This window comes from Chelonoidis abingdonii, chromosome 1 (assembly GCF_003597395.2).
Source record: "Chelonoidis abingdonii isolate Lonesome George chromosome 1, CheloAbing_2.0, whole genome shotgun sequence".
Taxonomy (NCBI): domain Eukaryota; kingdom Metazoa; phylum Chordata; order Testudines; family Testudinidae; genus Chelonoidis; species Chelonoidis abingdonii.
In genome coordinates this window covers 56,427,037-56,453,780 of record NC_133769.1, presented here as the reverse complement: position 1 = coordinate 56,453,780, position 26,744 = coordinate 56,427,037, and the positions used below count along the sequence as shown (strand labels likewise).

The window sequence follows — 26,744 nt, the reverse complement described above, 5'->3', positions numbered from 1 at the left end:
GGGCATTGTGGGACAGATGCAGGAAGTCTGTGAGGGTTGACACAGGTCACACATTGTCTACACCAGGGGTCGGCAACTTACTGCATGTGTGCAAAAATGGCACGCAAGCTGATTTACCATGGCACGCTGCTGCCGGCCTGGGTCCCAGCCGCCAGCCGTGTTCAGCCTGTTGTCCATGAGGCTGATAGCGGGTTGAGCAGGGCTAGTGGCTGGGACCCTGGCTGGCAGGGGCCGGCAGACAGAACCCCAGACTGGCAGTGGGCTGAGCCGCTCAGCCCACTGCCGTCCTGGTGTCCCGGCTGTTGGCCCTGCTCAGCCCACTGCCAGTCTGGGGTTCCATCCGCCGGTCACTGTAAATGTAAAATGTATTACTGGCACGTGAAACCTTAAATTACAGCGAGTAAATGAAGACTTGGCACACCACTTCTGAAAGGCTGCCGACTCCTGGTCTACACTCACACTGTCAACCTCTGTAGATCAACTAGGGCTCCCTGCTGTTCAGAGAGGTAGTTTTACTGCTTCACTGTAGCAGGGCACTTACATTATCCAGAAATAAATTGATCATAGACACATGCACAAGTAGGTTGACACAAAATGACTTACGTTGACCTAACTTGGTAGTGTAGACCAGGCCTAGATGTGCTGGGGATGAGCCCATTGCAGAGCAGCCCCTGTACTTGGGGACGCCAACCACTCATTTTTTTCAGATGCACTCAGTGCTCTTTGGCCGCAGTTGAAGTTCTGGGCCCACATCTAAAATATCAGATGCTCTGTAGTGTATTGAGATTTTGAAATGCTAATAGCAAATTGTTTGTTTTAACACCTCATCTGAGCTGACCAAACTTATGGAGATATATTTTAAAATGTTTAAATGTAAAAAATTATATTTGAGAGGTGACACTCTACTGAAGAAACAAATATAAATAATTCAAGACCGATATCCATTTAGAAATCTAGTATCCAAAATTATATACAGTAAGATGTGTTCTCAGTAATGATGGTGTTAACTAGAAGAACCTAATTTACACCAGCTTAACAGAGCAGAATTTGGCTCCACAAGCACTGTTATCTACTACTAAAAAACCACCATGAAAATAGACAAGAGAGAAAAACACATGATGACACAATGTACTTGGTTAATATTTCAAAATTTTACGCCATTTTGATGCAATCACGTGTACTTTATGCTAAGATGGGCCACTGACTGTTTTTTGATCTTGGGGAACCACAGAAGTCTCAACAAGTGATAGAATGTTTCTAGTTCTGCACCAAATCAGTTATGTACCCTTCTCTGCCAATTGCTTATTAAGAGTTAAAAGCGGATGTGTTAGGTAAAATTCATTTATCAAATTGGTAGACTCATTGATAAAAGTATTATTTTGTGATTTCCTACGCACACAGGTACCAATGGGGGCCACCAAACACTATATTAAAGAAACATAAATACATACCAATGAACAAATTAATTTACAAAGAAAAGCCAGAGATAGCAATAGAATATGGGTCCTAAGGTTTCCCACACAATTGATTCGCCAGTTATTGTTAGCAGATGAAGATCAAGTCAGCAGGTTCTTACTTGTCTCTGTAGTTTCGGAGAGTTTAGTTATCATAAACATGAGGGAACACGAGCATAGGCTTGATTCAGGCATGCAGCGGGAACATGACAACAAACTCTTCCCTAAACCCCTGCAGATGCATCCCAGGTGTAGCCTGAAGCACCCATGCTATTCTACTATCAGGCCTCTCTTGTACATAAGCAATCAATACTACTGAGTTTGTGCAGCAGTTTTGTGATGTGTAAAGGTTGGTCAGCATTACAAGGGTTGTTTCATTTATATCCTAAATATGTTTTTAATTTATCAGTATCCAAATATATGTGTCATGTTTTGAAAACAAACACCTCGGTTTTTCGTTTCTATCTGCTTGTCTCTGTGCATCTAACAACGTCTATCATTATGACATTTTGCATTATGCTATGAGTACTTTCAATGGCACTGATGTTCTTTCCGAAATATTTATCAGTATTTCTACCTTTGTATTTAAAAAACATTTTTGACTGAAAAAGCAACTCACAATCCTTCTGCAATGCACTCCAGCAAAAGTACATTTCCCCTTAGTTCCACTTTATTACTTGTGCTCCCCACTGGAGTTAAAAGAGTTGGTCGTCTCTCTGTCAATGGCTTGGCTAATTAAAAAAAAAAATAGAATAATGAAAACAATCAGAAAGATATTTTTCAAACATATTTCCCAACCCAGCAAAAATCCATCTGCTTCCAATACATGTGAATACTGACAGTAAATATATTTATAGTCAGGTATGATGATAGCATATATACTAATATTAAAATGAGGACTCAGTTTCATGCATATGGGCATTCCAGAATTTAGCACAGGAGTTTTTCTGTGTATTGTTCATTGAATTCAAAAATCCTTTTGTAAGAATTTGCAGAGCTACAAAGGGTTAGCGTTTAGCTCAGCATACTAGAATCCTACCTGGACATAAGAAACATTGTAATTTTGGACACATACATTAAAAACAGCCAACCTGTTCGATATTGTACTTGCATTGGCCCTGATTCTGCAATGTGATGGGTTCATATGGACCCTTACATCTGTGCAGAGCTCCACACATTTCAGTTAGGCTTTGCATAGGTGCAGGAATCATACTGCAGGCTCTGCATCGGTGCAGGAATCATATTGCAGGAATCATATTCAACACCTGATGTTTTTTGTACTTCCACTAACACCACAAATAAGACACAGAAAAAAACTGAACCAAATTAAACCTGTTGTATTAAAAAACATAATGAGAGTGACAAGATATATTGCAGTTTAAAATAGGCTTCGCTCAGAATCTTCCAGTCCACAAAGGACTTTTCTCATAAACCTCAGCCATGTCTTGTCCCTTTAAAACATAATTTTAATTTGAATGTTTGGCAAACCTGAACTATATGATCAACTGCTTTCTTCACAATAATAAAAATTAAATAACATGGCCAATATATAGACATAAATCTAAACCCAAATTTATTCACAGATTACTATATCTGTTCCAAAAGCTTGATTTAATTCAAAGTCTATTACAGTATTTCATAACTCCATTTTAAAATATTAATGATACAGAAATCGGATCAGACTGTTTTCTGGAAATAAACATAAAAATACTCCAGTATTCTACTATAATAGCTTAAAACACAGTAGTCTGCTGTGGTATCTTTTTAAGTGAGCAGCAATATAAAGATTTATATGCCTTGTTTATCTGGACATAGGATTTGTTGCTAAATTAAATCATAAAGAACACATTAAAATATTTTTAGGATGTATCTAGAGCACCTCAAATACTAGTATGTGAAATGTACCTCTTCAGAAGGAAGAGAGACAGAGAAAGGGGAACATAGAAAAAGGCCACACTACAATAAACAATCTGCCCATTTTATGCACTGCAAAAACCCAGTCAAGGCTGTGAGAAATCCTGGCAAATTGATTTCTGCAGCCTTGTGTCATGTGCCAATTGAATGGATTTTTAATAACTATACTCGATATGTCATTCTATTTGCAGGTCATTATTACCCTATTGCAGAAATCCCACCCTTTTGGTTTTCTCTCTAACTAAATTTAACTTTTATGTAGACAATTCAAAGTTGTCATGCTCCTGCTATATTTTGGTTTTCAGTAATTGAGGGTTAGTGTCTATAGAATCTCAGTTATGGAAAAGGCCTCCAGATAAATACAATAAAATAATAATATATTTTTTACCTATTTTCTATCCATCACATAGAACGTAAAATTGTGGGGCCAGATCCAAAGCTGATGCGAATTTGTGTACCTCCATCAAAGTCAACTGAGCTAAGCAGATTTATACCAGTTGAGGATATGGCCCACAATGTAGAAAAACAGACTATTGAACACGGACTGAATTAAAGTTAATTAAAAGAAAAATATCCAGAATTTTGTTTCTCTTAAGTTAATTTTACAAATACATTTAAAAGTAAAAAGTATTAGACTTTTACATTTATGAAACAGATTAAAAATGAATGGTATATTAAGTAAATTATTAAATATTAAGAGCATCTGTTAAAATATTTAAATCTACTATTAATGCTTATGATATAACATGTAATATTGACTAGGCCCAGTGATAATGAACGTTTCCATTTACCAATTAAATTAGAGGAAAAACATAAATGAACAGCATAATACAGAAGCAATTAGACATATAATCTGTAAAATCTGCCAGTGTGACTGGATTCATTTGCTGTAAAAGCTGAGATTTTTGTTGTGTGTCATATTTTTGACATTACATCAAAATTATTTAAGTATTTTTAAAGGCTCACACTGTGTCGTACCTTTGTAAAGTGTATATTATCACCAGTACTAATGGATATATTTATTAGAAATTGGAAAGGGGAGTCAAAGGTAAGTAGCCATGGAGGTGAAGTTAGTTAACTAAATTCTACTATGAAAGAGGGAATACCAGTGGGGATCACCATAACTCACCACCATAAAAATCAGTGTCACTCAAATTAGCAGATATAGTTTCATTCAATGAATCCACTGAAACAAACAGAATATCATGAAGAATGCATACAGGTGGGATAAATCAGATTACTGGGCATCAAACGTGAATCTCTATGGCCAAGTCGATTTAATAATACAAGCAGAAAGCAATATGTTATTGCAGCTGTCTGCTGATTAATTCGTTTGAACAGTCATGATCAGTATGAACTGGTGTACACACATAGGATTACCAATGCAAATTCAGTATTTATCATACTATAATTTTTAAATAAGTAAAATGTTACAAAATATAGGTGATCTGAGTGAGATATTATTGAAAAGGAAAAATTCAGTATTTAACGTAAAACTTTAAAGGCAAACATGGAAAGTAAAACAGCATGCATGATTTAGGATAGCTCGTGTTTTTGTAAAGTATTTATAAAAAAAGCCAGATATTAATATTTTAAATTTGTATTGAATTCTTATTTATTGTGATGAAGATTACAATTTTTCTGTCACATACAACTACTTAATTGTAGGCCAGCAATTGAAAAATCTAGATAAATACAATATAAATGTATAATTAAGAAAAATAATACTTACTTGAAAACACCTTCACAGAAATAGGTTGCTTCTGCTGTATAGTCTGAGTGTGATTAAATCTCGCATAACAAATATAGTCCTCACGAGTGTCCTCTGGTTTTACATTAGAAAAATAAAGGTCTCCATTTAGACCTTGGGAAACTCTTTCATTTTGAGGCAGCCTTTGGAAAGCTAAGTAAAAACAAGGATACATTTATTTTCATTATAATACATAAAGAAATACATTAGTGATCTGTGGACCCCAGACGTGACCTACCTTCTGCCTTTTGTAATGTCTCATCTTTTTGTAAGTGCTATCAGCTGCTTCCTTATCTCCCCATAAAAATACCTTAGCACATATAAAACCACAAGACACATGCAGACAGCCTCACCCCTCTGCACACACTGCTGATGAGAAGTCTCTCTGCTGGCATGGCCCTTCCTGTTCTGTGGAACTGTGCAGCCTTGCACAAGGAGAGACTGGATTTTATCCTCACTGAGTAACTACACTGTCTGCTGCAATTTTTCATAAGTAATTACAAATTACTTAGAACAGTAATAAAAATGGTCAAGAAATATGTAATTTATGCAGATTTAATATAAACTTACAATTATCCATCCAAAATATTATAGGTGGTGGTAAGCCAACTGGAGGGCTGCAGTGAAGTACTAGAGGATCACCTTCTCTGACATGTTTTGGTTCTACTTTTTCTTTAGTCCACAAGGGGGATCCTGTAGAAGATAATTTCCACATTCATAAACACTCTGAATTGATAAAGTTCCAGAATTCCATGAAAGAACGATATGTGTAACATAATTTAAAAGGAACGGTCCTCTGACATTTACTGTGAACGGATAATAACTTCTACTTCTGAGTAGTTGTGTTGTCTTTGGGAAAAAAAAAAGGTTGCATTATATTGTTGTTTACACATTTTAGAGAATCATTGCTTTATTCTAAATAATCAGAAAGGGATTCTTCTGGGTAATCACTAACATTAAACAAGTTTGATTCTGGATAATGTAGAAAAGCGATGCATACAATTAGAAAAAAAGCAAAGTGAGACAGTTCTAAAATGGCATTACATGTGGAGAGATTTAACAAAGACTATGGTAAAAATAAGAGGAGCTCAAGAAAATACATTTGAGCTCAAGAGCTGTGATGTTTGAAAAGTACGACAATATAATACCACAATAAATTTTAAGATTTGGGGACAGGAGGGATATGTGTTTTTGTCTCAATATACTCCATGTTAGGGCTTTGGTTTTTTTTTTTTTTTTTAAAGTAATTACTTTGCAAGAACAGATTTTTTTTTAAAGTACTCCACATCAAAGAAATATCTTAAAGATTTACAATTCTTTTTTCTAATTGTAATGTTTTATACACTGTCCAATTTTAAATATGACAAATGAGTCAGACATACTGAAAACCAGGAAAACATATTGGGTGTTTAACTTACTAAGGAACTTCGGAGAAAACTGGCAGCTTTTCATGCAGTATAGAACTAAACCAGAATATCAGAAACTGTACAATTACCTTCTAACAAGATCGCTTTGATGATTAAAAAGATGTCTTTTTTTTTTAAGGAAAGGAGAAAAGAATATAATTAAACCAAAAAGTTCACAATAAAACAAATAAGTACAAATGTTTCAGGTTTGATGAATTTTAGAGTTACGCTTACTGGATGAGCGTATAACAATGTTATTGGAAATTGCTGCTCCACGTTCATTCCTTGCTGTACACTGATATACTCCTTCATATGCTTCTGCCTTTCCGCCATTCATAATGTTTATTACAAGGGTTCCTGAATTTGGCTTCACTGTTACCCGGGCATCTTTATCTATATCAAAATGAGTTCCATTACGGGTCCATGAGAAACTAGAATCATAAATACAAGAACAGGAAACTAATTACTAAAGACTTGGAAAAAACAAGAAAAATAACTTCAGAAAATCTCTTAATACCATAGAGATTTTTGTGTGCAGCATAAAAATTTGGCTTAAGAACTATATATTTGAATTATTTAACTGGGAAATGAAGAATAAACACACACGCTTTGAGACAAAAGACTTGGCTACACTTGTTAATAGGTGCCATTTTAAGGTCAGCAATTTTGCTATATATTATTTATATTATTTAAAATGACAAATTATAAATTATTTGTAATATTTATATTATAAAATTACACAGAAAGATTGATAAACTAATCACAGAGAAAAAACCGCTTTCATTTTCCACTAAAGATGATACAGTGAAATCTGCTAGAATTGATATTGTTAAAGCTGCATTAGCATTTTCATTATAAACCCCATTATTCAAAGGGGTTTATAACTAGCCTGCAAGATTTTGATCTGGGCTGAAATGTGTCATATCAGGTCTCAGCATGATCAGCAGGAGATCATGTCTCTTAATCGGTTTGTCCATTTTTTAAGTTACCAGAGTGAATAAAAAGGTAATATTGTGGGTTTGATTGCTTTTCACTATTCTAATGCAAACAGTTGTGATTTTATACATTAAATTTTGCATTCGCCTAGGCCATAACAAATCCGTTACTTTTGGTGTTACCTAAAACAACTGATGTTTTGTAAAGTAGCTGCATGTTACCTACAACAACTGATGTTTTGTAAAGTAGTACAATTCATAAAGATTTCTTTTCAGGAAAAAAAAAATAGATCCATAGTATGCCACTCCTACTGCTCTAAACATGCATTCATACTATATATTCTCTTACTTCCAAAAACACATTGATACAATGCTAGGATCATGATTATATGGCTGCACCTCATGAAGTGCTGAGCACATACAATCCCTAGTGTTGTCAGTGGATGCTGCTGATACTCATTACCTCTCAGGATCAGACCCTTAAACATACAAAAGTCGGCCATACATTGCACATTTATATTTGATTACTACTGAGATTTTTACATATAAATCTAAATACATGTAGTACAAGTGAAATTCAACCAATTCAGCAGGGTTCACACAGCTTAAACTGTGGTATGTCCTCCTATGGTTGAACGGTGCAGGAGAGTTTCCGTAATCCATGAGCACCACGAGTGGAAGATAGATGGGGTTCAATTTTAGCTTCAGATAGATAGGTGTGGAATGAGCAATGTAAGAGCCTGAACTTAGAACACCGAGATCTAAAAGCATGAGCATCTGTTGCTCGAGCTAAAAAGGCAGCTTGTTAGCTAGAAGCAGCAGCATACTCAGAAGCCTCAATCTATGGTTTAATCCAGGGGTTCTCAAACTTCATTGCACTGCGACCCCCTTTTGACAACAAAAATTACTACAGGACCCCAGGAGAAGGGACCAAAGTCTGAGCCCACCTGAGCTCCACTGGGCCCAGGAGGGTGGCCAAAATCCAAGCCCCGTCGCCCTGGCGGTAAGGGCCAAAGCTTGAGCCCTATCACCCCAGATGGGGTGGGGCGCTGTGATAAAGCCTCTGTCCCAAATCTGGACCTTAGCGTCCAAAATCTGGGGGCTTAGCATGAAACTCCCCCAAGCTTATTACCAGCTTGGATCTTATCTCGCTGCCACCATCCAAAGTTTTTCCAGGGTTTTGGCCCCCTCTCAGGGTTCCCCAAACCTTTCCTTGGGGGACCCCCTCTCTGGTCTCCCCAAACTTCCCCTGGAGAGACCCCCAAGACCCAGAAGACCCAGAAGTCTGAGTCTTTTACCGGCAAGGGAAATACCTCCCTTTCCTTCCCTACCTCCCTCTCTCAGACGTTCCTCTCTGGCAACCTGAGGGAGTTGATGTAATCTCTTTACATCACAATACCAAGAAAAACCTGTCTCCTTCTTCCACAAAGAGACAAACCTCAAAGCACAAGGGACAGAGCTGATTCTTTCTCTCTTTCCCCGTAGCTTTTTCCCGCCGTGGGACAATAGGAGAATTCAACACAGAATGTAATGTTTTCCCTTCCCCCACGTGTTTTCCCTTGAGAGAGACAGTATACCGGTACAGAAATTTCTATCCCCTTGCCTAACTAGGAAAAGAAATTCAACCAGTTCCAAAAAGAAAAAAAACTTTATATAAAAAGAAAGAAGATTACATAGACTATAAACTAAACACTGCATTAAGAGATCAATACAGGGATATTGCTTAATAAGAAAATATGAATAAACAGTCTGATTCAAAAAAAATAGCCAATTTAAACCAGTCCAGCAATACACACATGTAAATACAACTTACAATATTCAACCTATTGCTTTCCTTTGTGTACTCACACTTGGTAAGACAGAAGAGTAGAAAGAAGCTTGGAGGTAGAAAGAAAGATGTTCTCACCATAGCCGGGAGAAACAAAAGACACAGAGTCCCCAATTCCCTCCCTGACTTTTAAAAATCCAGTTTTCTGATTGGTCCTCTGGTCAGGTGTTTGGTTCCCTTTGTTCACCCTTTTCAGGTAAAAGAAACATTAACCCTTACCCATCTATTTATGACAGGGGCAAAGCCCAAAGGCTTCAGCCCCAGAAGAGGGGCCAGTAACCTGAGCTCCCCATCCAGAGCTGAAGCTGTTGGGCTTTGGCCCCAGGTGGTGGGGCTCAGGCTTTGGTCCCAGGCACCAGCAAGTCTTGCAACCTACTTTGGGGTTCTGACCCCCAGTTTGAGAATCCCTGGTTTATTTAATAGCAGGGGACAAAGAGGTACATTGCATTAACCCTCTCCCTAGCGAATTTCAGAGTTCCATAGCCGTGCTAATTTCCACTTGTGTCTGCAGGGATCTGACCCAGAACCATTTGATCTAAAAGATGAGTCTCTACTGCTTGACCTAATGGATCAAGTCAATTAGTTCAATCAAAAAAAATGTTTGGTCACATAGTGCCTATGAAAATAGGCATAACTAAACTCAGGATGTCCCTGCCTTGTCACCCGCTCCCTTTCCCGTCCCCCCACTTTTCTTTCGAAAATGCACTAGAAAATTCAAGCACTTCACAAACTACAGTAAGCATTACAAATTCATCATCTCACTCAACACCGAGTTTTTAAAGAATGTCATTACCTCTGTTAAAATAGAAATTCTGGTTCAGCATTAATGCTAGAGATGCTACCGCACTTCTGCAACAGATGTGTGACATTAAAAACATCTTACAATAAAAACATTGAGAGCACAGAAGAGAAAATCTCCCTGCTCTTGGGTCTGGTGTCCAGCATCACAACTCCCCCAGACGCCAGAAGGAACAATTCCATGAGAAGTCCTGCTCAGCCCCGGGTTGGAGTATGTCACTGAGCTCTGTGGCGGTGAAGAATGCTTAGTATAGTTTGCATAGAGCACTGTGTGAGTGGAGCATGTTCAGTACACAGAATGTTTGGTGAACTTTACTTCCAGCCTCTATCAAACATCAACTGAACGTATACAAATGGTAATTTACAGGTGGATTTTCATGGGGCACCAAAAAGAACTTCTCTTAGATCCCATAGTCACATCCCTGAATATTCTTCTTCGAGTGCTTGCTCATATCCATTCCAGTCAGGTGTGCGCGCGCCGCGTGCACGTTCGTCGGAGAAACTTTTACCCTAGCAACACTCGGTGGGCCGGCAGGTTGCCCCTGGAGTGGCCACTATGGTGCCTGATATATACCCCTGCCGACTCAAGATCCAACCGCTCCTCAGTTCCTTCTTACCGCCGTGTCAGTCGTTGGAACAGTGGAGCGCAGCTTAGCTGACCTCCACTGTCCCTAGCTACTCGTAGTTCCTTGGTATTTAGATATATAGTTATAATCCTTTTATATTATATATTTATCTATACTTATGCGTTTTTTTCCTTTGCTAGCATAGTTAGTTTAACCCATAGTAGCGGGGTTCGGGGGAGGAGCCCCTCCCGCAACCGGGTGCCGGAGCCCATGCCCGGCTCACCGCTTCTTAGTCCGTACTTGGCCGGCCTCCGGCCGTTGCTGACAGGAGATCACACGACTCCTGTTTACGGTGCCTTGGGGGATCGTATTTCACAGCTAAGTGCCCCATTTGCAAGGCGTTTAAGCCGAGATACAATATGAGCGGCACTTTCTTTTCCCTCCACACCTTTCTGCACCGAGCGCTGGCTACTCGGCAGACAGAAGCGCCTCCTCGGCACCGAGCCCCGCCGGCACCGGCGTTACCGTACCACATCGACAGAGTCGGACTCGCTTCCCGCTAGCTAATTCTGAGGTTTGAGAAGCCAACGAACGTCCCTTCCTGCTACAGTGCCCGGACATGCTTACGCCCTGGCAGCATGTGGTATGAGCTCCACTGCTACACTCGCGCTTCGCACGTATGCTGTGCAACTGCACTGCAGGCCAGAGCAGCCGGTTTACGTCTGACTCGCCGGCACCAACACTTGCAGAGGCACTAGGCGACGCTGCACCATTGATTCCAGTTCCGCAGGGGGCTGTCAAGAATCCAGTGCCTGCCTGCTCACCTGCGCATGGGCCATGGTTTTGAGCTCCTGCTCCTGCTGCCTTATCCATGCAAACTGGCATCCGCAGCCAGAGGGCCTGGCCCTAAGTCGATTGCCCCGGGATAAGGCACGACCTTGCGCGGCACGCGACAACGTCGGCACGTCGATCCTAGTTCCCCACAAGGGCTGTTGATATCCAGCTGCCTGACACGCTCCCCGGCACGCGCCGTGGTTGAGCTTCCTGCTTCCTGTGCATACCCCGTGCTAACGCACCGTCAGCCAGAGCTCATCTAAAGACGCATCGCCCGGGCACCAGACTCCTGCCTTGACGCGGCCTTGACTGCAGGGAGAGGATAGCAGGCAGCGTCCGTCCGCAGTTCCATCAGGGCCGTCGATCCGTTGCCTGATGCTCCCCGCACGCCGTGGGTCGAGCTTCCTGCTCCTACTGCTCCGTGCAAACTGCACCGCGGACAGAGGCCTGTCTAAGCCGGAATCGCCAAGGCACCGAACCTGCTGAGCGCACCGGCGATCCCGGCGATCTCCGGTCACAAGGGCCGTCGAATCCGGTGCCTGACGAGCTGCCCAGCGGTAACAACACTGTGGTCAAGCTTACTGGTTCCCTCCAGCCGTTAGTACATTTTCCAAAGACCGAGGGATCTCGTTGCCATGACAGAGTGGATGCTGCCATGAACCCCGGCACTGCATGCGGGCTACTATAGTCTCTTGGCAAGCCTCCTTGATACGACCATGCCTCTGTCAGCGCAGCAGAAGCGGCACCGGTTCACATGATCACGGGTCCCGCAGACGGTCCAATTTCGTCGGCACTCCTGCTTCCGCCCGCCACTTTTTGCAGTCCGACGCTGCCTCTCCTTGGCCGGTCCAGCACTCGCCGCACAGGTCGGTGGTCCTGTTACCGACCCGCAAATCCCGGCACCGTTCCGGCTCCCAGCACCGCTACAGGCACTGTGACTTCCTGTAGCCGCTCCCAACCTCGAGATCTTCGATCGACTCCAGTAACACCCTCGGCTCTGGTTCGCAGGTCCGAATCTCGTTCCAGTACAGTGGCGCCTTGCGGTACCGTCCAGGTGCCAAGTTTGGGCAAAGATCTGGTAAGAGTCAGACCACTGCCCATGATCTTCAGCACCTCCATGGCCATCGCCAGACACGCATCAGTTGTCTTCCATGCGGACAGCTCTTATGCTCAGGACGCGATTCTGGTGTGCCCACCAAACAACCCGAGAGCCCATCAGGCTCTCCTATGAGGGTGCACTCATGCGACCTCCAGCTGCAGAGGTCCGGAGTAGGGGACCCGGTAGTGGACATTCTACGTCGCCGTTCCCTGCTCAGGCCCTACTCGTATTATTCGGACCCATCCAGGAGAATGCCGATACTTCTAAATGGAGGGTACGACTACTGGTCTGTCCGTGTCCTCACTCCCTGCGCACTAGTTCATTCAGTTGGTCAAGCAAAAGGGAACAGGCCGAAATGGCCAACAGATGCCAGCCCGAAATTGAAGGGGGCTATAGGGCGAATGACCCTACTCAGCCCGCAAAGGTGTAATTCTGCCCAAGGCTCTTATAACTTGCCCGTGGCAATCAATACGCCCTGCTTAGCCCAATATAATCATACAGCTGGATCAACGGGGGATAATATTATGGAGCTTCTCCATCAAGACTCCGCCAGAGTTCACGGCCGCTCTTGGAGGAAGGGGAAAAAGGCGGCTAGAGCTTCTCTTCAGTCCTCGTAACCATGAGGAGCATCTCATGAGCTTCCGGTTTCAAACCTCGGCCTTTCCCACTTACCATTTTGTTGGTAAAGGCCATCTTTTGCGGTGAAAATCGACACCAGGCTACAAAGCCTGGAGGGCCACAAGGTCCTAATGAGCTCTATCTCGGCATGCTACGCTCGACGACCTAACCGCAGGCCTTTCCAGTCCCCACCGCACCACACACTCTGTGCCTAGCCACAAGATCAGGGCTTTGGCAGTCGGCGCGACTGAAGGTGGTCGCCAGATGACCGTACAGGACCCTAGAGGCCAAGATGGAGGCCCCCTCACAACCATGATCGGGACCAAAGACGAACTTTCAAAGTGCGCCCGCGGGCGGCGTACCGGATTACGAAAGCGGCTTTACCCACTCCTAACTATCCTCTTCGCGTGGTCCGCCAGTTTAACTTCAGTTCGCGCTCCCCTGCAAACATAGGTGGAGTTTGGGTGGGCCATCCTCCAATTGTTCCAAACCCTGTCCCTCCTTCAAGGGACTTGCCTCTCTGGCGCCGTAATTCCTCTTACAAGAGCGCAGACGCCGATGGAAACGAAGGGGGCAACTATTCCCTAATCCCGACTCGTACGGAGGTCTTCAAGACCTATTCCTACACCTACAAGGTGCTCAACCAGTTTATGTTAAGAGTTGGACAGTTCGCATGGCACTCTCTGGACCCGCATTAATCCTTCCTTAGATCCTGGAAGGCTGGTAGCCGCCAAATACTGAGGATGCGTACTTTCAGCACTTGTCATGCTTCCCTCCGCACAGGAGATACATCCGCTTTCTAGCCAACTGTTGGCCACTTCCAGTTTAACGGTCCTGCCTGTTTGGGCCTTGGCTACAGCCCCACAGCGCATTGACCGAGTGTGTGCGCCGTAGTCTGCCTCCCACCTCCGCGCCGACGCGGATATGCGTTTCCGTATCTTGGGCGATTGGCTTATCTGAGGAGACTCCCAGATCAAGTCCACTCAGCGGGTGGGCATCGTCAAGGGCCCTATTCACATTGTCTAGGCCTGATGGTCACTATGGAAACATCCCATCTGGTTCCCACTTGTCTCGGTCCTCCCGGGTCCCCACGGCTTCTTGCATAGTTAATGTAACGCAAACACGCTAAGCTCTGCCTCTGTCAATCTCCAAGTTTGGCTAATTGTCGTACCGCCGGATAGGGGCCCACTGGTCAACCATCGTCGCCATGTCCCTGAGCATCCTAAGGGCTCCCTAGAAGGTGGCTAACTCTCTCCCTGGTGTGGGCAGGGATGCTGCTCTAATCCGCCCCAGCCCGCTCCCTGTACCTGATGATGGATGGACCGTCATCTCTCAGCTGCAGGTGCTCACCTCAGTAACCTTTGAGCTTAAGGCCTTTGGTCTTCTCAGGGCTGGCGTTCCACATCCATGTTCAACAGATGGAGAGCGTCCTGCTGGTGTTCCAGGGGTTCCAGCCGCGGCTGCGAGGCCATAGCGTCTCAGTGTTTACAGCCAGCACAACGGCCATGTAACTACACAGACCACCTGGGAAGGTGACATGGTCCTCCTCTTTTGTCAATGAGTCCATCCATCTCTGGGACTTTTGCATAGCCAACCATGCGACAAATCTGGTACAGCATCCTTCTCCTTGGCAATTCGACTCAGCAGGGTTTTCCTGTCTCATGATGGTCGCCCTGCCTCATGTGATGCATTTTGGTGGCCAAGAAGTGGGGTTTTTTTCCCCACATATGCACCTGTTCGCTTACTGCGAGAAACGGGAATGTCCAAGGTCCTGCTCTTCTAAGGTCTCTCCCCGGGAGCGATCCTCGGACGCTGTCCTCATGCCGTGGAAGGGCCAACACCTTTATGCCTTCCGCCGGTTCCCGACCGGCTCATTGGGTCCTGCTACAAAACCTTCTCAGGAGCAGAGCGCGACATCATCATGATCAACTGACCAGCGTAATTCCAGGCAGCACTAATACGGCCAAACGTTGCTCGGCCTGTCAATAGCCTGCCCATTACCTCTGCCACTCCACCCAGACCTCGTACCTGAGGACCACGGGCAGACTTCGCCGCCTGGATCTGCAGTTTCTTCATCTTCACGGTGTGGCTCCTACGTGCTATCAGGGTGGCAGGATGCCTTTCCAACCTGGTCCACCGTACCTGGCCAGGTGAAGATCTCTCCTACAGGTGCGAAACGCTTAAACCTTATTCCTGCTGGGGTCCTGCAATCCCTCTATTTTGGACTACCCTCCGGCCTGCAACAGTAGGGCCAGCGTGTTCGCAGAAGGTACACACTTGGAGCCATCTCTACCTTCCATCCAGGCTAAGGTGGTCGTTATGATGTTCTCACACTCTATTGGTTTCAGGGTTCCTCAAAGGGCCTTGAGCGCATACACCCCTGTAGGTACGCCGCCCCAAGCCCAACCACTGGGACCTCAACTGGGTTTAACACAGACTCATTGTCTCTCTCCCTTCGACTCCGTTGCGACCTGCTCGCTGCTATACTGTCCTTGGAAGACTAGCTTTCCTCGTAGCCATTACATCAGCCCGACAAGTCTTCGAGCTCAGGGCCTCTATGGTGGTTCCACATACTTTATTTTACAAGACAAGGTGGCAGTTACGTCGCACACACGGCTTTCTCCCTAAGGTGGCTTCGGCCTTTCATGTTACCACACCAACGTGACGGGGACACACCATTGCACTCCCTGGACATCTTGTAGAGCCGCTCCCGCTTTTATGCTGAGCGAACAAAACCATTTTTTGTAACGCCCCAACTCCTGCGGTCGCAGTAGTCAAGTCGCGAAGGAAAGGCCTACCTGTTTCCTCTCAGTGGACTCATCTTGGGTGATAACGTGCACCCGCACCTTGTTATGTTTTTTGGCTCACATTCCCAAAGCCACATCACCAATGCTTCTACAGGCTACCAGGCTTCATCTGTCGGCCTTGCTAACTCGTGTACCTACCCACGAGATCTAATCGGCGCTCCCATGGTCCTCGGTCCAATCCGCTTGCTTCGCATTACGCTATGGTTCAAACAGTCAACGAGATACTGCAGCCCTTTGGCTCCGCAGTTTACATTCTGCCATTTTTCAAACTCCGACCCCCACTTGCCTACATAAGGCTTGGGGATACACCTAACTGGATGGATATGAGCAAAGCACTCGAAGAAGAAAAGGGACGGTTACTCCACCTTTGTAACTGTTGTTTTCCTCGAGATGTGTTGCTCATATCCATTCCACACCCGCCCTCCTTCCCCACTGTCGGAGTAGCTGGCAAGAAGGACTGAGGAGCGGTTGGGATCGGCAGGGGTATATAATCAGGCACCAATAGTGGGCGGCGTATCCAGGGGGGCGACGCTGCCCGCCCATCCGAGTGTTGCTAGGGTTAAAGTTTCTCCGGACGAACGTGCACGCGGCACACGCGCTAACCTAACTGGAAATGGACTTAGTAAGCAACACATCTCTGCGAAGAAAACAGTTACAAAGGTGAGTAAACCGTCTTTTTCAAGAATGCCGCAGCTCTAAAAACTGGAGGGAATTCAGAGTTTCTCAAACAAAATTTGTAAAGATTTTTTTTTAAACATTGGCAGTGGTGAGCTGGAGCCCAGTTCCGCACGCGGTTTGCAGGACCGGTTGTTAATTTAGAAGTCCTTTTAGAAACCGGTTTGTTCCAGGAACAACTGGTTCTTGTAAGGGCTTTATTAACAAAAAGCTCTTGGCACTCGCCACGGCCCCCAGCTCACTTCCCCCTCCTCTCCTCTGAATGGCTTCGCCCCCTCTTCTCCTTCCGCTTTCCTGCTTCTTGCGAATCAGATGTTCACGAGAAGCCTGAAACAAGCCAGCGGGCACGTAGGTAACCTGGGGCGCAGGGGGAGGGGAAGGTGCGGCGGCTTAGCGGCTTCCCCTCCCAGCCTGGCACCCCTAGCTGAAATGCCTCAGCCGAGTGCCCCTGGCTCCAGCCCCATGGCTTATCTCCTGGCCCGCTCCTGTCCCAGCACCCGGCTCCAAGCCTGGTCCAGGCCGGAGCGCCCCTAGCCCATCCTGTCCCAGCCCTGGCCGAGCCCTCAGGCCCCAGCTTCGAACCCCGCGGCTTCCATCCTGGCCCCAGCGGCGCCGTGCTGGGTCCGGCCTGCCCGTGGCTCCCAGCCCGGCCGGGCCGCCTCCGCCCCCATACGGCGTCGGCGGCTGTCCTGGCCCCGCAGCGGCCAGCCCTGGCCTCTGACGGCACCGTGGCTGGTCGCCAGCCCTGCGGCATGCCGGTGCTGGTGCGCGACGCCCCACGGCGCCGGCAGCGGCCCCCGCAGTACTGGTGCTGGTCCGGCCTTGGCAAGTTGTGGCTACCGCCGGCCCGGTCTGGCTCGGGCCATGCGGCGCCGGTGCTGGTGCTGGTCCCAGCCGAGTGGCTCCAGGCAGCACGGTAAGGGGGCAGGGAGCAGGGAGGGCGTGTTGGAAGAGTGCAGGGTAGTTTGGGAGTTGGGGGGGGGTGGGGACATCAGAGGGCAGGGAACAGGGGGATTGAATGGTGGCAAGGGTCCTGGGGGGGCAGTCAGGAAGGAGAAGGGGTTGGATGAGGCGATGGAGGGCAGTTAGGGGCAGGAGTTCCAGGGACGGTCAGGGGACAGGGAGAAGGGGTGGTTGGATGGGGCGGAGTCCCTGGGGGCAATCAGGAATAAGAGGAAGGGTTGGATGGGGCAGCAGGAGGTAGTCAGGGGACAGGGAAGGGGGGTGGATGGGGAAGGGACCCGGGGGGACATCAAGAAACATGGGGGGTTGGATGGGGCAGAAGTCCCGGGGGGGCGGCCACGACCCCCTCGTGGGGTGGGAGGAGGGAACTTGTTGTTAATATTTTGGCAACTCATCACTGAATATTGGCAAAACAATATATATTTGCTTGCCCTTATTCTAGAAAACAGCTGAGCTCCTTCTGCTGAAACTTTTCAAACAATTCAGCCTAACATGCAGAGATGTAGCATAGAAAATTTCAGCCAGAATTATTAAAAATTGGTAAAGTTATAAGCAACTGAAAACAGGGCCTTATAATGGAATTATTGGGGAACCTTAACTATAGGCAGCACCACCACCTCTGCCGCTAATATACTGTGAGTAATACGAAAGCTATAAAATAAACCTAGAAAATCAAAGACACTCAGGTTTAAGCTGACACACATTCCTTAGCTCATTGCATTTTGCTCACGAAACTGTACAATTTACAAATCATGGAATACATCAATCAAGCAAATAATGGTGCAGACCATGGATGAATTTGAGACCTCCACTTTCAGCCTTGTTCTAGCAGTTATGTGTGCTCAAACACCATCTGCATTTTAGAAATTCCACCAGGATATCCAAGGACAGAAGGTGATCAGATCAGTGCTATGATATGCTTTCTAGTGTCCCCCATGTACAGCTGACTACTCCTCTTACTGTAATGATCCCCTTACTGATTTTCCTACTGAAAACTTTAGGAGGATGTTTCAAAATTGTAACACTATACATTTTTTGGACGTTTCTATAGTACTGTTGTTCAGTTCAATGTCCTCTGCACTTCTACTGGAAGGGCTCACTTAATGCAGATATTGTTACTATTATAAAAATAGCAAGGATGGTAAACTTAAGACTTCACACTGATTTGATGTTACTAGTTTAGATTAAAGCTGTGCATGTTAGTCTAGAAAATTACTTCATTTCCTCTTAGTTTTCATGATGTGTCTGACACAGGGGGCATTCACCCATGAAAGATTATGCTCCAATACATCTGTTAGTCTTTAAGGTGCCACAGGACTCTTTGATGTGTTTTACAATCCAGACTAACATGGCTACCCGCTGATACTTTCCATATTTGTTATTCTAGATTTTCTACATTATTTCTGTAACAGCAAAAACAATGAAAGTAGTACTAACCTAGGAGGTGGCTTCCCTTTTGCTTCACATTGTATTACAATATTCTCTCGAGGGTCAACAATGTAGTCTTTTGGAGATTGCTGAGTTATTGTTGGAGGCTGTGATACTTTATTGCAGAACATAATTAAAAAACATTAAGAAACAATGATATTTTCAAGGTACCAACACATCAGTTTTATAGGCAGAAAAGACAAAATTAGCAACAAAAAATTGGTATTAAGGTATCCTTTGCATTCAAAAGGCAAGACACTCTACTGTTGTAAATCAGGTTAGCTCTATTCACTTCAATGAAGCAGTGCTGATTTACCACAATTGAAGACCCTTCCCAAGAGGTTTCATGGATATTCCTTGTTTAATATACTACAGATCTCATTCAATATTTGTGAAGTCAAAGGACACCTGAATCCTTAAAGCCAACAAATATTTTAAAAAAAACAAACAAGAGCCCTAATTTACACTTGAAAAGAGCTCTCTTCAGTGTACAAAACCAATCAAAAGTGATGTACATTGTCTTCAGTTTATAAACACTGGATGTGTTTCAAACACTCCAAGTAGGAGTCCAGTTTGCACTAAATTTCAGTGGTAACATGGCTAATTCACACTTGAGGTATAATTTAAGGAAAACTACATTTCAGGAGTAAAATAATTTTTGCATAAGTTTGTACCTGAAAGTTTGACTATAGCGTAAGTGTTTAGAAAAATAAGTATATCCAGATACTGACACGTCTGGGAATTCTGTATGAAAAATAGCACTTGTAGAATTTTACCATTTTATTCTCCTAGTACTGAACAAACCTGAAATGGATTTTGCATTTTCTACCTTTTCCATAAAATAATAAGGAATATCCATATTGCTGAATTGGCCAAGGATGAACAAGAGATATCAGGGTCAGCAAATGCTCGAAAATGATTGGCATGATTTGAAACTCATTCCCCTGGCGAAGGAGTTGGTGCCAATCTATGTAAAATAATTTGCAATCATTTACCATTGACTGCACCTCTCTTTGCACAGAAAGGAATTCAAAGTTCATGACAAAAAAAGGAGTTGCAGACTGTGCCAATCAATGTCTTACTGCATATCTCACTATCAATCTGTTTTACACTACAGGAGCTGCCAGGGTATCATTACAGCAATTCAGAGTTCTGTTCCTGAATGCTCAGCTTTAAATAAATAAAGTCCATGAAATCCCTTGGCCTATGACTTCTTCACATATTCTGCTTTTTTCCAGAGTAAATTCCTCTGAAAACAAATGTAAATTATTGTTCATGTAAGCATATCCCAGTATACACTTAACTACTGAATTACCTGACCTGATCTGTAAGGGTATCATCCTGAAACCTTTACATAGGTAAAAAAATGTGCACTGAGAAAAATATTCACCATAAAGTTCCCCTTGGACACTTCTGTGTGTAAGGATTGTAGCACTGTGATCCTAAGATTGTGCGAAACGTGCTGCAAAGGAGTCATAAAGCAACTATGCATGATTTTCCAGCTAGAAGTTGGTTAGTACCTCAAAATTAGAAGAAGTCTTAGTAACAAGGATCCTGATCTTAACAATGGGAGTTGAGAGTGCACAGCATCTCACAGGATGAGCTCAAGTGCCTCACAGTACTGGGTCCCAACTGTCACACTAACAGGAAGGTACTGAAATTCTGAGAGCCAATCCTTTTGACAAATTTTGGAAATTTTTCATTAACTCATTGCAAATACATATCTTGAAAAGAGAAAGAGAAATAGTTTCACAAGGGGTCACCCATTCCAGGACATACTTCCCAGTGGGCGGCAGTGGGAGTTGCACATCCCCATTTCCTGGAATAGCAAGGTGGACATGTTCAAATACTATGGCAACATGGCATGGTATAATACCCTAAATAGAATAGAACAGGTCCTTCAGGGCTAGCATCTCCTTCCCTACCTCACTGTACACAGGGAAGTGATTGGGAGGTTTTCTTCCCAGGGTGATGACTCTTCACATGTTCCTGTAGAGAAGCAGTCAGAGGCTAGTTTTTTTCCCCTCTGAGGAACAGTTCTCAGGACCAGTACACCCAATGTTCTAAGATGGCAAAAGTGCTATCTGAAAAGGGGTACAATTTGAGCACTTTTATAATACAGTATATTGATAGCACCTGATGCACATATAAGACCTCAATCCAGCATCAAGACCCTGAAAACATTGAAACCTATGGGAGTTCCATTGTACTTAACTCACTGGACTCAAGACGGGCACAATGGCCGTGTTAGTGCATCCTGAAGGAAGACTGGACCTAATTAATTCACTGTATTTACTGTTTAAAAATAAATAAAAATTTCTCCACCTTCAGAGGTATAAAAAAAATGACTGGGTCATACTGTCCCTGCCTTATGCATGCACACCTCTCAATGAATTGAGTTTCACCAAATGTGTTTACTCCTGAAAGTAGCAATAGCAAATTGCTTTTTAAAAAAAAATTGTAAGACTCTTACTATTCAGGAAAAGTAAAATCAAATTGTGTTTATAAAAATACCTTCAAGCTGACATGTATACAATAGTGTTTTCTTAACACTGCATGCACAAAACATTTTGCCACAGCAAACACAACTGTGAACAAATACCAGATCCACATTATTTGGACTTTACACTTAATGCTCAACAAAATAAGTATTAATTTTAAGCAGCACACATTTTATTTTTCACTATCTTTTTTTTTGGACAGAAACTTACATTCTTTGAGAAGTATTGCTTTTCCCCCCATCAGAATCAGCAGGTGAATGGGCAAACAAAGATTAAAGAGAATCATTTGTTAGTAAGAAGAAACTGAGCATCTTAGAGAGGAAAGGTAAGTATTTCTGACATCTACATGGTCATCTATAAAGAGAACATTTAACAACAGTTACCACACAGTAATATCTCAAATACTATGAACATTTCCCACTGTGTCAGGAAATACTACAGTATCTCAGATTCCACTGTACAGGAAACTGCTTTGAAATGCTCACTTTTTAATGGCAACCATGGTATGTGCATTGACCTAAGAAGGACATAGAACATTGATTTGGAAGTATTGAGAAGGCAGGAAATCAGAATTAATAGAGTGCATTGCCCTCATGCTGCAGACAAAATCAATCTACCCATATGACCATATGGATATACAAAGGAAATGCTTAAAGCTAAAATAACTCTTACAAACACAAAAGCATCTAACTCTATTCCACAGACATGTAATTAATTTCAATTTGAAAAATAACTGAAAAGAACAATTAATCTTCCCTGTTACATGCTACACTATATGATCTCATCTTCATACCAGTTACTTTGCATATGGTCCCATATTCAATAATATTTCAGAGAGTGAAAAGACTAAAACAACCTTTCATTACCTTGATCATCCCTTGGTCAGACTGAGATAATTAAGAATTTTCTGATTGTTTTTACCATTATTTATAAAAACAATAATTTAGCTACAGACATTTGTTCAGATTCTTTGTTTTCTTTGTTAATGGATATTTATCTGTATCAGCTGAAAAATCTCTGCCTCTATATTATATACTGACAGAATTACTCAGGTCAAGGCAGGAAGGCGTACTTCTTTCTTGTTAAGAGTTGGCATGGTATAGGTAAGAGGGCCAATTGTGCTGTCTATTGAAGGCAGGTTATTGAAGGCAGGTTAATCCAGCATTGCTTTTATGGTTTTTCATGCACCCAGATACCACTGTGATGGGCACATTAAAATCATTCAAATAAACTATATACATTTCAAACCTAAGAAGGGGCTTGAATTACTTTTCTTTTTATGGTGTAAAATTAAGGAGCCAGGGAAACAAATTCTACTTAGAAAACATAGGCATTTGTACCTCATGCTTTAAAAATCACAGAAGGGCAGTTTAGTAATGCGGTGCTGTAAGGCCATTTACAAGTCCAGTCTCATTTAGATATACTGATCTTGTTATAGAAACGAAGGTCATTAGTTTGAAATATTTGGGAAATGCGTAGGGAAAAAGCCAAAATGCTTGCAATTTAGGTATATTGTTATTAAAGAAAAACAAGCATTTACAGTAGCGGATGTAGACATATGTTTGTGGAAGATTATAATGTAGAGATGCTCCCTCATAAGGGACAGTATTATGAATATAGGAATTTGGAGATGTGCGCTGGAAGCTGGCACTGAGAACATCATGTAGCTGTGTACAGCAGTTCACTACAGAATCTCTCTAGTTCGTTTTATTAAAAGTTTTATTCTTTTCTCATTCATTGGTTTGTTGTTTAATGAACCCCAAGATCATTACAGTAGATAATTGTTTATTACAGACAACACTGGGGTAAAGGAAACCATGCAGATTAGAGACATCCGTGAATTTTCTCATGTATTAATCCCTGTTATCCGTGGTCCTGAATTGTCCTTTCAGACAACTGGTTTAAGACAGGCATAGCACCTAAGGGGGAACTTGTGGCTCAGAATTATGAAACATGGCCCATGACCATACTGATCTTCAAAATGGAAGTGTAGCCAGACGCCTTCAATGCCCTGAATAAAGTTGCAAAACTACCTTTTGGCCTTTTAGTCCCTGCAGGCTACACCGCTAGCTCAAAGATAAAGAGGACTGTTTTACACCAGTTAGGAATCGACCTCAGACTCCCAGCAAATTGCCCATATAATCCTTGGTGTAGCATATGTGGAACAGTTACTCCTGGGGGAAGTCTGTGCCATTGCACAATGCAGAATTTTGCAGAAATTAACATTGTGCACACAGAATTTCCTTTTCCCCACAGAAATGGGCTTCAGTGCTGCGGGCCACCACTAGGGGCCACTAGACCAGACAGAGCCCAGCTCACACATAGAAGACACTGCTGGGGGGATGGGGAGGGAGCTAGAGGGTTCCTGGCAGCTGCAGTTATCAGCACACTCTTAGGGAAGAAGACAGCAGCACACATGAGGCTCCATGCAAGCCTGGGACCAAGCATCAGGCTGTTTCTCCCCCTGGATCTCTGGGCTCTGGGGAGGGTATCTGGGCTGGGGGAGCCACGGCTTGGCTCTGGGGCGGGAGAGAGGGTGGATGTCTGGGCTCTGTGGGGGGCAGTATCTGGTCAAGGATGGCCCTGCAATTGGGCTCTGCAAGGGAGAGGTTTGGGTGTACAGGCTGGAAGGGTATGGCTGGGCTCGGGGGAGAAGCTGTGGGTGTCCAGCCCCTGGATGGGCTCTGGGGGGGAGGAAAGGGGGCAGAGAAACAGGAACTGTGTTTTCATAGGGGGTTCTTTAACTCTCTGCTCCTGGGAGAATTTTAGTGTGTGTCTGTATTGTTACAGACATACTTTCTGACAGGTATTTCAAAATAAATTATCCAAATAATTGAAACTGGTGTGATTATGTAGTGTTATTTTGACAAATAAAATTTGCAGAGTTTTGAAATATTGCATGAAGAATTTTCAATTTTTTGGCACAGAATGCCCCAGGAGTAAACAGTATTTTCTTTTATCACTTTTGAATTTGCCATTTTTTAATTTAATTGAACATCTCCTTGTGTGTGTTAGGAGACAGGGAGAACAGAAGCTCCAGATCTACTTTCTTTGTACCATTCATTATTTTATATAGTTGGATTATGCCCTTTCTTATTTGTTCTCTTTCTAAGGTAATCAATCCCAGCCTTTTCAATATCTCAACATATAAGAAGGTTCTCATGTCCCTAACCATTTTCATTACCTGTTTCTGAACCCTCTATTATTCTGAAATACCCATGTGAGATGGCGTGAACAGTACTGCACAGTACTGTGGATAAAGCTGCACCACTGATTTCTACAATGGCATTATAATATTTTATGTATTATTCTCCATCCTATTCTTTATATATTGTACCATCTTGTTTGCTCTTTTGACTGCATCTGCACATTAAGCAGAGATCTTCATTGAGATATCTACCATAACACTTAGGTCTCTTTAGTGAATTGCTACTTTTACTTTTATGTAGTTTATTTTTAGTATTTTACTTACACACACACACACACACCTTTGTGAAAAGAACATGATTAAGGTTGCAAAGTCAAGCATTCCAAATTTAGGAAATGCCATTCTAACAGAGTGACCTGCTCCCTGGAGTGCCAGGTAGCCTGGGGCAGAGATACTAACTTTGGGATATTTATGAAAAAATATTGGTAGGAATTAAGGAGGTTGCTTGCAGCTCTTTCTCCCCCACTACCCTCTCATCTCCCTTCCAGCTCCCTGAAGAAACCAGGACCTCCTCCCCACCAGCTTGCCACACCTCTCTGTCTATGGCCAAAGGAGGGGGATCTGAGCCCCCTGGTCCTCCCTTGTTGCACCCCGACCCCCCCCACCTGCAAACAGGGAGAAGGGGAGGATTGGCCCTGGGGAAACTGTCCCCCTATGCCGCCTAAAGCTCTTAATTACCTTTGCCAGTCCTGGGCTTGGACCTCCTTCCTGGAATGATCCATGGGAGAAACAATGTATTTTTCTCTAGCCTGTTCCTGAAAATGACTGAACTGTTCTGGTTGAAATTTTCCAAAAAAATCAAACCTAAGGCACCAGACATTGAACACGGAAAGGAAAATTTCAGCCAAAATGGTCAAAGTTCAGCAAAGTTATAAACTACTGAAGATGGGGTCTTACAATGGGAAGTATTGGGCCACCAGCCTGGCCTATAATAGATACTTTTAGAAGTTTGTCATAATTATGGAAAACTTCCATCAGTCATTCTCAGGCTAACTATGTAGGCCATTTTATTTGTACAGTTCTTTTAAAATATTATAAATTGAAAGTAAACACTTAATGATTAAAATGTTTTGATACATAGATTCTCCATCATTTGCTAATACATTCCTAGTGTTTGGTTTTAGATGTTGTCATTATCTTCCATTATAACATGCTTATTTCACAAGTTAACACTTACGATCAAGAGGTACTTCCAATGCAGTAATCATCTGGCACAGAAAGAGAATCAGGAAAGCACTGCTCGCAGATGTGGTCTTTTTTGTCATCATTATTTTAAGGTGGATTAGTTAACTCCCACTGAGACAAACAAGCACAACTTTCTTTTCTTCTTACCAAACTAGATGTTGGAATAGTTATGTAAATGTAACCAAGAAAGCTGGAAGAGAAGAATAAGAGAATAATGATGTAACGATACTACAGAGATGTTTCATCAGTAGAGAATTGGTTCATATATTATACTTAGGACTAAGAACAATGCCCAATCTTTTGGCCTTACTGAAATTTAAGCCACTCATCAAAGCAGACCTAAAAGCTACAAGGAAGACTTAGCTCCTGATTAAGGCTACGTTTGTGTCATGGAAGTCATGGAAGTCTCTGCTTCAGCCTCAGGGGCTGCAGGACTCTGGAGCTAGCAGCCAGCGGAGCCTTGGCAGGATTCCAGTAACAGGCAGCAGCAGCAACAAGGGGCCCCCTGCAAGGTTCCAGTGACAGGTGACAGACTCCTGAGGGGGCCCTTCCAGCTGCTACAGGCAGAGGGGGAACCCCACAGCTCTCAGCCACCACAGTGGCAGGAGCAAATCATGGAGCCACAGCATTAAAAGTCGCAGACAGGTCACGGCTTCCATGAATTTTTGTTTATTGCCCGTGACATGTCTATAACTTCTACTAAAAATAACCATGGCAAAATCTTAGCCTTACTCGTGATATATGAACCTGACGGTTGTCCCTCGTTACTGGTGGA

At 43.5% G+C, this 26,744-nt stretch overlaps 1 protein-coding gene across 23 annotated transcripts in view; it reads right to left on the bottom strand.

The window, feature by feature from the left end:
- Positions 1-26,154, bottom strand: part of NRCAM (neuronal cell adhesion molecule) — a 132,891-nt gene extending 106,737 nt beyond the window's left edge. For 11 of the 23 annotated variants that reach the window (XM_075065683.1, XM_075065697.1, XM_075065710.1 and 8 more), the window contains exons 1-8: positions 25,962-26,154; positions 21,787-21,804; positions 19,085-19,190; positions 6,759-6,955; positions 5,689-5,811; positions 5,101-5,271; positions 4,498-4,554; positions 2,074-2,185 (exon numbers count right to left, since the gene is read on the bottom strand). In XM_075065683.1, coding sequence (XP_074921784.1) covers positions 2,074-2,185; positions 4,498-4,554; positions 5,101-5,271; positions 5,689-5,811; positions 6,759-6,955; positions 19,085-19,190; positions 21,787-21,804; positions 25,962-26,052 — 875 coding nt within the window. In that variant the 5' untranslated portion in view covers positions 26,053-26,154. The remainder of the gene's footprint in view (positions 1-2,073; positions 2,186-4,497; positions 4,555-5,100; positions 5,272-5,688; positions 5,812-6,758; positions 6,956-19,084; positions 19,191-21,786; positions 21,805-25,961) is intronic. The other 12 variants (XM_075065677.1, XM_075065714.1, XM_032793743.2 and 9 more) reach the window with 3 other exon arrangements.
- Positions 26,155-26,744: the final 590 nt, after the last annotated feature.